This window comes from Mirounga leonina, unplaced genomic scaffold (assembly GCF_011800145.1).
Source record: "Mirounga leonina isolate KUSES-001 unplaced genomic scaffold, KU_Mleo_1.0 Mir_173, whole genome shotgun sequence".
NCBI classification, from domain to species: Eukaryota; Metazoa; Chordata; class Mammalia; order Carnivora; family Phocidae; genus Mirounga; species Mirounga leonina.
In genome coordinates this window covers 85,552,382-85,564,335 of record NW_023270447.1, presented here as the reverse complement: position 1 = coordinate 85,564,335, position 11,954 = coordinate 85,552,382, and the positions used below count along the sequence as shown (strand labels likewise).

General features: G+C 56.6%; 1 protein-coding gene across 1 annotated transcript; it reads left to right on the top strand.

The window, feature by feature from the left end:
- Positions 1 to 456: 456 nt before the first annotated feature.
- DRAXIN (dorsal inhibitory axon guidance protein) lies at positions 457 to 11,247 on the top strand. Its single transcript, XM_035020248.1, has 7 exons — positions 457 to 907; positions 3,319 to 3,509; positions 4,589 to 4,591; positions 4,859 to 4,970; positions 5,365 to 5,454; positions 7,043 to 7,132; positions 11,135 to 11,247. Exons 1-7 carry the CDS (start codon positions 457 to 459, stop codon positions 11,245 to 11,247), a joined length of 1,050 nt encoding a protein of 349 aa, XP_034876139.1.
- The last annotated feature ends 707 nt before the right edge of the window (positions 11,248 to 11,954 follow it).

The following is an 11,954-nucleotide window of genomic DNA, read 5'->3' as shown; positions in this document are numbered from 1 at the left end:
AAGCCTCGGGGATGACAGGCCTATTTCTGAGCTTGGAAGGACTCAGCTCATTCTGGGGGACTTGGCAAAGGGCAGAGGTGCGTGTGGAGAAAGGGATTCTAGACTCATCTGGAAGCTGGATGTTGCTTAAACTAAACCAGGGCTTCCCAGCCTTGGCACTGTGGTCTCTCTGGGCCGGGAAGTCTCCATGGTGGGGTCATCCTGTGAGCTTTGGGGCGTCCAGCAGCATCCCTGACCCCAGCCCCTGGAATAGCAGCACCACCTGGCTGTGACAACTAAAAATGTCTCCAGGCATTGCCAAATGTCCCCTGGGGGCAAAGTTGTCCTCGATCCCTGTTGAGAGACACCCGGGCTCTAATAATGTGGGCCAGGGGACTTGGAAATGGGGAAGCAGAAGAGGAGGAGGGCTGCTAAGCTGTCCACTCATGGTGTTGCTTTTCTTCCAGACCAGAGCTCATGGCTGGGCCCAGCACCCACATTGTCCCTATGCTGTTCCTCGCCCTCCTGGTGCTCCTGGAGCTGAGCCTGGCAGGCTCCCTGGGACCTGGAACCCTTGCTCGGAACCTTCCCGAGAATCACATCGACCTCCAGGACCCAGCACTGTGGATGCCTCCAGCCAGCCACCACCGCCGACGGGGTCTGGGCAAGAAGGAGCGGGGCCCAGGCATGCCCGGCCGGGCCCAGGACGGAACTGTGGTCTCCACCACCAGGCAGGCCTCCAGGCTGCCAGGAGCAGGGGAGCTGCTGCCTGGGCAGAGTCCTGCAGGCCTGGTGCAGGACAAGGAGCTGCTCCTGGGGCTGGCGCTGCCCTACCCTGAGAAGGAGAACCGGTCTCCTGGGTCAGAGAGGGTCAAGAAACGCAGCAGGGAGCACAAGAGGCGCAGAGAGAGGTTGAAGCTGCACAGAGGTAGCGGAGGTCTGCGGGGGCTGGGGTCCTGCCCTGGAAGGGAGGGGTGGGGGGATGGGGGAAGGTCATACCCAAATGGCCAAGGGGGCTCTCCAAGCAGGAGGGGGAGGCTGTGAGTGAAGTGTCAATGATGTGAGGAGCCTGGGAAGATATCCAGAGGCCCCAAAGAGGGCAGGCAGTGAGCCCCCAGAGGAGGGGAGGGGTCTCTCAAAAGTCAAGGTGATCTGGGAAGGGCAGGGAGCTGGGAGAGGCCTGGTGGTGGAACAGGGGAAGAGAGGGATACATAGCTTTCGAAGCTCCGTCTTAACAATGAACGATCCTCCTAAGTCAGGAAGTTCTACCTGTGTCTGACCTAAATCCACCCCACTATGAGCCCTGAACTGAGATGCACTAGTTCAGTGCCCTTTAAGCACATCACTTAATCAACTCTGAAGCCCAGAACGGGAACCAAGCACTTAGAAACCTGACGCTGGGTCTGCCCAAGTTCGGGTTGTGACTCTGCAACTTACTGGCCATGTGCCCTGGGCAAGTCACCTCTCTGTGCCTCAGTTTCTCCCTCTGCAAAATGAGGATAATTTTGCATCCCATCTACCCTCAGGGTCGATTCATAGATGACTTAGATGTTCAGAATGGCACCTGGCAAGCATCAGGGGCAATGAGCAGTAGCTAATTCTCAACTTGCTCTCGACATGGAATCACTGGCCTCCGACCCGGACACAGATGACCCAGGGAGAGACGAGGTGTCCTTATCCCTCCAGCCTCTGCCCTGTGTGTCTCTTGGGGTGCTCCCCTGCAGCCCTGCTCACCTTCTTTTAAGTTTCCCCCACATCCCCAAATCCCTGTGAGGGCCCCACTGCCCCCTGGCCCCAGCTGCCCCCTCCCTTTGCCCACTGAGTCCTTGAACAAACATGCCCCAGCAGCTCCATCCAGGCGGTTCCTCCTGTCTCACCAGGCCCCAAGGCCACCAGGCAACCTCAGCTTCCAAGTCTCTTCAAGTGACCAGACGGCCTCCTGGGCAGACCAAGTTCCACAAACGTGGGGCAAGTGTTCTGTAGGAGGAAAGTGATGGAGACTTGGCGCCCCCTTCACCTGCATCAGCTGGGGCTTGCTTCCCTGCCAGGCCTACTGAGACCCCCCCCACCAGGTGGACAGAACACGGTTGAGAGACCCCAGCTTAGACGTAGCCTCCCACCCCTTGAGGTCACGTTTCAGGTTGGGGAGGGGACGCCGGCATCCTCGGAGCATGAACTCATCCCTGGCTCAGCTCCAGGCCCCAGCTCCATCAGGCCAAGGGGGCCTTCCTAAGGGAGTCAGTGTGTTGGGTGCATGGAGGAGGGGACAGTGGAAGTCTAGAGGCCAGGCCCAGCCCTGCTAACCTGCTGTGGCGTTCCAGTTGACTGGGCCCCAGTTTCCCTGTCTATCAAAGGAATGGAGTGGATTCAGTGGTCCCTAAGTCCCCTATCTACTCTCTGGGGTTCGCTTCTGGAGGGCGAGGTGGCCCCAAAGGACCCAGCCAACCTTAAAGTCAGATCTTGCCTGAGAAAAAGAGGTAAGGAGGAGCCTGGGCCCCCCAGCTTCTCTCAAATTCCCTTTGTTCTTGATCACCCCCAACCCTGCACACTCTCTCCCCCTCACACTCAACCTACCCCAATGCCCATGGGTCTTGGAAGGTGGCATCAGTGGTTAAAAAGCACTGGTTTTGTGCTCAGATGGACCTGGGTTTGAATCCAGGCTCTGCTGTCCTCTGGCTGTGTGTCCTGAGGCAAGTTGCCTAAACTCTCTGTGCTTTAGATTCCTCCCCTGTAGGTGAAACTGAAGAAGCACCCATCTCCTAAGAGTTCCTACGGTGGTTAGACGAAATAATGCTTGTAAGGCAGGACCCAGCATACACCAGGGGCCTGGCACACAGCAAGTGCTTAATAAACAGGGTGATGATTATCACCACATAGGAAGCACTCGTTTATACATGATAAGCTGCGGCTCTTACCTTCTCAAAGTCTCTGCCCCCGCTGCAATGCCTCTTAGCCTCATCACGTGACTCTCCTCCTCAACCTTCACCTCCTCCAGGAAGCCTTCCGTGGTTAATCCCACTAGTTCCCATTTGTTACACTTGCACCCCTGGCTGCACCCACCAACCCGGACTTGAACTTGCTGGAATATTGCTTTAGAGAGAGAATCCTTGGGCTGTCTCCCCAACAACACCACAAATTCATTCAAGACATTCCCTGCCACCCCAGTTCCTCATTTCCACCTCCCCAGGAAGGGGGACAGCAGGAATGTTGGCTGAGCCGATGGCTTGTCACATGGTCCCTGCCGCCTCCCTGCTTGCAGTTGGAAATGTGAGTTTCGATGTGGGCTGACACAGGGCGGTGAGCAGATAAAGCCCCTGTGTTTCCCCCTCCGTGTCTCAGGCCGAGCTGTGGTCCGAGGTCCTAGCTCCCTGATGAAGAAAGTAGAACCCTCCGAAGACCCGGCACTGGATGCCACGATGGAGGAGTCCTCCACCAGCCTGGCCCCCACCATACTCTACCTAACCACCTTTGAAGCAGTACCTGCCACAGAAGAGTCCTCGATCCTGCCCGTCACATCCCTGTGGCCCCAGGTAAGGGGCCCCAGAACAGCCTCAGACTATATTCAGGGAGACTGAGGCCCGAAGATGGGAGGGAGTTGGTTGAAGCCATGGAACCAGGTCTCCTGATGCCCGTCCAGCTCAGCTACGGCCCAGCATTCGCTCTGTCCTGGAAGGGCTGTTGCTGTCCGGGAGAGCGTGGTCCTAGGGGCTCACTCCAGGGACGGGCAAGGAAGCAAGCACCAGCTCATCATGCTGGCTCTGCATGGAAAAGAGCGGGGACCTCGGGGGAGAATTTGATACATACCCAAAAGTCCAGAGAATTTTTAAAACCATGTCCCCCGGGCACCTGGGCGGCTCAGTCGGTGAAGCGTCTGCCTTCAGCTCAGGTCCTGATCCCAGGGTCCTGGGATCGAGCCCCGCGTCGGGCTCCCTGCTCGGCGGGAAGTCTGCTTCTCCCTCTCCCTCTGCCCCTCCCCCTGCTCCTGCTCAAGCTCGCTCTGTCTCTCAAATGAATAAATAAAAAAATCAACAAAAGGTGCATCCTTCTTGGACCCCTTTTGTGGCTTTGAATTTTTTTCCAAATAAAATTATTGAAGATGATCAGTAAAGTATATGTATAGAAGAAATAAAACTTTTTAAGCAGTAGATCGTTCTTACTCCCTTTGGGTCTCATACCCCCTTGAGGTTCTTTTATTTTAAGATTTTATTTTTAAGTAATCTCTACACTCAATGTGGGGCTTAAACTCACAACCCCTAGATCAAGAGTCATATGCTCCACCAACTGAGCCAGCCAGGCATCCCCCCCTCCCCTTCAGAGTCTGATAAAAGCTAGGGGCCATCTCCAAGGAATACATGGCGATCCACACTGTCGAAGGCCCCCAGAAACCCATCGGTTGAGAACCCAGCCCTAGAAGATGGCTTTATTGCCCATGTCCTACCGTGTGCTGATCCAGCCCTGAGACTGCTGGCCAGGGCTGTGAGCCCAACTGAGCTGTGGTCTCATGGGCCACAGAGAGCTGATAACTTTTGCGGAGGAGAGAAGGGGCAGGGAAGTGAGTGGCTTGGCTTCATCCAGCTCCCCTCAACAACACAGGTGTAGAAACCTTGAGCAGGTGCAACTGCTTTCCCAGCCCCTCCCCCAGGGGCCCAAGGGATAACTCACCCGTCTGCATCCATACCATCCTGCAGGATGGTGGCTCCTGGAGCTTGAGCCTTAGGCAGCTGTTCCCTGTCCCTGGGGCTGGGATTTCAGGCTGCCCAGCAGGGGACAAGCTGGCCTCTGAGGAGTCCCTTCTTTGCCGTTTGGCCCCGGGGTCCCACATTTCCGCTCCCACCTGTTGGGAGCTCCAGCTTCACTCTTCTCCGTGCCCCTTCTGCAGGCTCAGCCCAGGCCTGATGGGGAGGTGATGCCCACACTGGACATGGCTTTGTTCGACTGGACCGATTATGAAGACTTAAAACCTGAAGTCTGGCCCTCTGCTAAAAAGAAAGGTATGTCCACCTCCCCGGCCACCCCATGCCTGGGCTCCCTCCCCCGCCCACTGTCTATTGGGGTGAGGGCCCCAGTGAGCCCAGCCTGACCTACAGATGTCCAGAGTGGAAGGGCATGCAGTCTAAACTGGGACTAACACCCAAAACGCAAATGCCGTTATCAAGTGCTGATCGCAGGCCAAATGTTTTCCTCTACCAACTCATTTTCCCCTGAAAAACCAGCTGTTGGGTCTACCCTGCTATTGATCCCATTTTAGAGAGGAGAAGACTAAGGCAGAGAGAGAGGTAGAGTCTTATCCACACAACACAGCGCAAGTGGCAGTATGAGCCCCTGTGCTCAGTCTCTCTGCTCTGCTGGGCGTCAGCTTCTGACGACACATCTTCTTGTCCCCAGAGAAACACCGGGGTAAACTCTCCAGCGATGGTAACGAGACATCACCAGCTGAAGGGGAGCCGTGCGACCATCACCAAGACTGCCTGCCAGGTACCCAAGCAGCACCCACGTTCAGAGCAGGAGGCTGGGTGCCGGGGGAGCCCGTGCAGGGCTGGGGCCGTTCCCAGGCCCACGAGCAGGGCCTGTGGGTCCCTGACTCTTTAGGGAGGACAAATGATAACAATCAGGGCTACCGCTCTACTGAGAGTTGCTGTCGTCCTGTATTAAATCCTCATAGCAACCCCGAGAAAGGGCCTCTCTCATCCCCAGTGTTCAGGCAAGGAAACCGAACCTCAGAGAGACTGAGTGTCTCGGCTGAGGTCACACAGCGAGGAGGTAGCTCAAACCTGGGTCTGTGTGGTTCTTCACCCCTGCCCCATGTTGTTTCAAGTCAGGATGAGCCCTCTCTCGACTTCTTCCTCCTAACACCTGCTCGGGCTTAATTCTGTCCTTGTCCCCTTATGACACTGCCGGGCTTTGTGGGGGTGGGGGGTGAGGGGGATGCCGTCATGACACCCTCCCTGTATAGCAGCTGAGCCCATCATACAGTCTACAAACAAGGGGCTTGACATTGGGACTGCTGGCCCTTGGCCCTTGTCGGGTCGGTTCGGGCCCCGGGAAGCGGATACCGAGGTGGGGTTCCAAGTGCAGGAGGTTTATTCTGGGGAAGAGGGAAGGCCTGTGAATGGCAAAAGGGGGGAGGAAGCAGGAATGGACCCAGAAACCTGTGATGCAGTCTCAGCCTGATGGGGAGCTCCAGAGCAAGACTGCCTGCTGACGGAGGCCCCATTGGGCAGGACCGGCCAGGCCCTGGTCCCCCTGCTGGGGGGTGGGGCTGCTGGGGAACCAGCGTGACATCGGCCCGGTGGTTCCTGAAGGTGCAAACACTGGAGGCCGCCAGCTCACTGCTGTCCTCACCTCCGGACAGCACGGGGGTGAGGCGGGGAGACCCAAGCGGCCCACTTCCACAGTGCCATGCTTGTTAATTCAGCGGCCAGACTATTCCACAAAATAGCAACCAAAGCAGCAATGCAGCGCTGTCTAAGGCAGACCACCAGCTCCGGGACAGGCTGTTGCGTCTCCAAACCATTGTTTTCACCCTGAGCAGAAAGAAAAGGCTTGAGTTTGGGCCAACTGGGCAGTGGCCCTAGGAGCTGACTGGGTCTGTGGGGGGCGAACCGCTGCCTCAGGCCTCCCTGGGGCCTCCCTGGGGCCCTCCCGCTGCTCCCCGGGGAGCTTCAGTTTCCCCATCTGTCAAGGACGTTGGTGGCAATGATCCTGGAGGCCCCTCCCAGCTCCAAGCTGATTTCACCCCACCCCCAGCTGCTCCGCCCCCTCTCCCTGGGAGGCCGCCCCACACTGCCCTCGCTCCGCCCATGATCTATCAATTGCCCATCTGGGGCAGCTGGGGTCTCCGCCACCGGCCCCCCGGGGGCCCTGGCCATGCTATCCGTCGGTGGTCCCGGTAGGGAGCCTTGTGCATCAGATGGCGCACCCTGCCATGGAGATGATGGATCTCCCGCCCAGCGGGGCCATGTGCACGTGGGCCGGGGGGGGGGGGGGGGGGGGGGGGGGGGGGGGGGCGGGGGGGGGGGGGGGCCAGGCCGCTGGGCTGACGGTGGCCTTGCTGTGTGGGCAGGCACCTGCTGTGACCTGCGAGAGCATCTCTGCACGCCCCACAACCGCGGCTTCAACAACAAATGCTTTGATGACTGCATGTGTGTGGAAGGTGAGCCCCGCTCTCTCGGGGAGGGGGGTGCCCCTGTGCTCCCGGGGCCACTAAAGCCCTTCTTCTCCAAGCTGGTTCTGCGCGGAATGGGGGTCAAGGCTTCCGTGCGGAGGGTGGACGGAGGGCCCAGGGGCCCGGGGCGGAGGAGAGGGCAGCGGGATCCCTGGCGAGCTGAAGACGTGAGCAAGAACAGCTTTGCTCCGTGCCTTCCCAGTCTGTGAACTCATGCAGTCTCCATTCCTGGCATCGCTTCTCAGATTTGCTTTTCTCACCTCTTGAAATACAAGCTGGCATGATCTCTTGGATCTGGAGGTGGGAGAAGGGAGGAGAGGAGCACATTCTTTATATAAGATCAAATCTGAGAAGGCTGGTACACCAGAATTCTACCCCAGGGGAGGCATTCCAAGTGTGAGAATGAGGGGTTGGGGGGTGGGTTTCCCAGCCCTGTCCCAGGGGGGATGCACTTGGCCAGCTATGTCCTTAGCTCTTCTGAGCTCCCAGCTGCAGCGGGCGTGCCCTCCTGCCCAGGTGTGCCCCGGCGGGCGTGCCAGGCTCTGTGCCGAGCACTTCACTCCTGTTATGATCATCCTCACAACCATCCCACGAAAGGAGCTCTTACCATCACCATTTCACACCTGAGCGAACTGAGGCACAGAGAAGTTAAGCGACTTGCCCATAGTCACACAGCTAGAAAAGTGGGGGAATATTTTTAATTTTATATTCTGAAAAACTTCAAATACTCGTGTTTGCAATAATGAACCCCCATGTCCCGTCACTCAGCTTCAATACTTACCAGCTCACTGCCAGTCTCTGCTATCTCTCCCCCACTCAGTTCCCCATTCCAGTATGATTTTGAAGCAACTCTGGGGAGTTTACAGATCGTTCATCTGTGAATATTTCAGTATATAGCTCTCTTTTTTAAAAAAAAAGATTTTATTTATTTGACAGAGAGAGACAGCAACAGAGGGAACACAAGCAGGGGGAGGGGGAGAGGGAGAAGCAGGCTTCCCGTGGAGCAGGGAGCCCGATGCGGGGCTGGATCCCAGGACCCTGGGATCATGACCTGAGCCGAAGGCAGACGCTTAACGACTGAGCCACCCAGGCGCCCCTCAGTATATATCTCTAAAAGATAAGTACTCTTTGAAAAATAAAATACCGGGGCACCTGGGTGGCTCAGTCAGTTGAGCATCCGACTCTTGGTTTCGGCTCAGGTCATGATCTCAGGGTTGTGGGATCGAGCCCCGTGTCGGACTCTGTACTGAGTGTGGAGTCTGCTTGGGATTCTCTCTCTCCCTCTCTCTCTGCCCCTCACCCCTTGCTTGCGCGCACACACACTCTCTCTAAGGAAAACAAACAAACAAACAAACATGAACAATAATTACTCAATATCGTTCGGTAGCTAACTGGTTGTTCACATGCCCTGAGTTGGAGAATTTGGTCTTGGTCCTTCTATTAACCATCCTTAGATACGAGCCCTATTTTTGCTCATATGAGCCTCAAAAATTATCTGCTGTGCAAGCAATAAAGCTACTTGGGTCTAGTCAATCAAGAAATATCTATTGAGTGCTCACGACGTGTCCAGTACCATTCTGGAGACTTGAGATTAGATTCAGCCGCTAAGAGAACAGGCAAACTGCCCCTCTGGATTCCATTCTAGTGAGATGTGCACATAGTAAGCAAATGCAGAGATGAGATGTCTTTAGAAAGAAATAAGGGCTGTAACAAAAATCAGGGTGGTGTGATGAGGAGTCAGAGTTGTTTTAGAAAGGACAGACAGGAGGGGACAGCAGAACCGGCCAGCTGAGGATGGGGGTGCGGGGAGGGAGAGCCCCAGGCATGAAGCAGGGCAGAAGCCAGGACCTCGGGCAGGAACAGGGCTGGCGTGTTTGAGTGGGCCTGGCACACAGTGGCCAACAGAGAAGGTGGTCCCAGGGCCAGGTGGGAGAAGCTGGTGGGGAGGATCACACAGGATCTTTTGATTTATAATTGGAAGTCACAGGCAGGTTTTAAGCTGGAGAATGACATGGTCTGGCTGCAGGACTCTGGGGGGCAGGAGTGGAGACAGAGAGGTGAGGGGATGGAGGCAGGCAGGGGTGGGAGGGGCAGGAGATGCTGGGAAACTTATCTTCTGTTACCTGCGTGCAGGGTTGGGGACCCATTTCACAGAGCAGGAGACTGAGGTGTGGAGCGGGCCAGAGGGCACTCTAGTCCACAGAGTCCAGAACAGTGCTGAGGCCCAATCATAGTCCTTGGCCTCCAGGTCCAACCCGGGCGCCCAGGCGAGGGGGATGTGGCCCTACTGAGTCCAGGAATCCTTCCTTCTTTCCTCCCCTGGACCTGGGAGGGGGCAGCTTTGCAGGCATCCAAAAGATGTATCTGCATCCAAAGCCCTATCTGCTCATTTCCTCTGATCCGTCTGGCACTGGTCAGTCCTGGAGGAAACTCTTGCTTCCTCCCTGGAGACTCAGGCTCCAGAAAAAAAAGAAGAATGGAAATGACAGCTTGGGCAGCTCATTAAAGCTGGTCCAGGAGGAGTTTGTCACTAAGATGACACACCAGAGGGATCTAGGTGAGGCCGGGAACCCTCATGAGGACCAAGAGTCCTGAGGACTTCTGAGGGCCCAGGGCTGATGTCCAGCAGTCAAGGCCAGCCTGAGTTGTGGAGGGTTCCAGAAGGGCTTCTGTGGGAACCAAGCACTCCTGCTCATGAATCCTCTGCCCCTTTCCAAGTGTCACTTGTGTGACCTCATGTCTAGATGCCCAGTGACCCAGGTGTAAATTCTAGGCCCCTAAGCACAAACTTCACAGCAGTTCCTTTATTCTCTTGGTAGTGACATAAGTGACTCTTCAAGTAGCAATGTCCTCTCTCCCTGGGGTCAACTCCTAACCTGAAGTGTGGGGATTGCTCAGGCCACACTCACATCCCTTGCCCCTACCACCAAGAGGAGGTGGCCTTCTGAGGCCTTAAATAAAAATTATGTCTACCCATGTATCTCAGGGGATGCCTGTGGTCATGACAGAGAGAGCTTCAGCTCTGAAGCCCTCCCACTGGTGGGCCAAAAGGGCCACACTGACTTTAGTTTGAGTGGTCAGGGAGGGTCTCTGAGACCTGAAGGCCACAAAGAAGCCAGCGATGCAAAGAGCTTGTGGAAGGAAGTTTGGCTGTGAGAACAGCAAGTGCAAAGGCCCTGAGGCAGAACATGGCTGGGGCCACAAAGGAGCCAATGATGCAAAGAGCTTGGGGAAGGGGGTTTGGCTGCAAGAACAGCAAGTGCAAAGGCCCTGAGGCAGAACATGGCTGGCTATTGAGGAAAAGCAAGAAGACTGAGTGTGGCTGGAGCTCATGAAGAGGGGAGTGGGAAGTGAAGAGGGCAGAGAGGAGGCAGGCCCAGGTCCCAGGGGGTCTTGTAAGCCAGAGTAGGAAGTTTGGATTTCCTTTTGAGTGCAAGGGGGGGGGGGGGGCGGGGGGGGTTTTTTGGGGGGGGGAAAAACCCGCTTTCCTTTAAAAATTTTTTTAAAAGACCTTTTTTTTTTTTTTTTTTAGCAGTTTGGGTTTACAGAAAAGTGGCACAGAAAACACGGTTTTCATATACCCTCTCCCCCTGCACCGTCCCCCTGTTATTACTTGCATTAGTGTGGTTCAGCGTTTAGAGTGGAGGAACCAACGTTGATAAAGTCCATAACCTGCATTCGCATCCACTCTCCGCATTGTACATTCCATGGGTTTGATAAATGCATCGTAATAGGGACCCACCATTACAGTATCACACAGAATAGTTTGGGGGGCCTTAAATAGCCCCCGTGCTCCATCTGTCCATCCTTCCCTTCGCCCCCAACGATCGCCTTTTTAAAGCCCATTCAGGCTGTCCTGGGAGAGTGGGTGGGTTGTAGGGCAGCGTAGGGTGGTGGTGAGAGGGTGCAGGGAGTCCCAGAGGGCGCAAGGAAGGAAGGGGAGGGCCCTGGCCGTGGGCGCCCCTGACCCCCTGGCCTCTCTCCCCTCAGGGCTGCGCTGCTACGCCAAATTCCACCGGAACCGCAGGGTCACGCGGAGGAAGGGGCGCTGCGTGGAGCCGGAGACGGCCAACGGCGACCAGGGATCCTTCATCAACGTCTAGCGGCTCTGCGGGAGGCGCCTCCCCACCGGCCTGGGGACCGGCGCCCGCGCCGACGTTTCGAGAAGCCGGGCGATTTGTTTAGAACTAGCAGTGGGAGTTCAGATGGGGGACCCGATGACCGAGGCTGCAGGCTCGAGCCCGGGACCCTCAGCCCTGGGAGGGGAGCCCTGGCCCAGGAGCCAAGCTGCAGCACTCCTGCGCCCACCTCCCCGCCCCCGGAGGACCCGCAAGGCCTGCGCCTCCCGGTGGCCTGGTGCTCCGCGTTGGCAACGTCGAGAGCGCCCTCTACTGCCCAACCTCAGCACTGCAGCCGCTTCAAGTCAAACAACGAAGAGGTTTCTGAGCGCGTCAAGAAGGGGAACGGACCAGAGAGACAGAGCACCCCGGCCGATGAGGGCGGAACACCTGTACGTCCCAGGCACTGGGCTAAATGCGTGCCATACGTTATCTCATTTAGTTACCACAATGACCTTTCAAAGGAGGCATTATCACCGTTTTACCGGTGAGGAAACCGAGGCAGTTAGTTATAACTGGACTTGTCCAGGGTCCCACATCAGTGCTCCTCAAACCTTAACCTGTGTAAGAATCCCTGGGATCTGGATAGCATGCAGAGTCTGGTTGGGTCGATTCTGCATTTTTAACAAGCTCTCGGGGGCATGCTGCTGCTGCTGGCGGGAACCCCTCCGAGAGCACCCAGGTCCTAGGGA

Coding starts and splice junctions, on each gene's coding strand:
- DRAXIN (XM_035020248.1), top strand. CDS start 457: ATGGCTGGGCCCAGCACCCACATTGTCCCTATGCTGTTCCTCGCCCTC. Junction 4,971..5,364: donor GCCCTCTGCTAAAAAGAAAG/GTATGTCCACCT, acceptor TCTTGTCCCCAG/AGAAACACCGGGGTAAACTC. Junction 7,133..11,134: donor TGACTGCATGTGTGTGGAAG/GTGAGCCCCGCT, acceptor CTCTCCCCTCAG/GGCTGCGCTGCTACGCCAAA.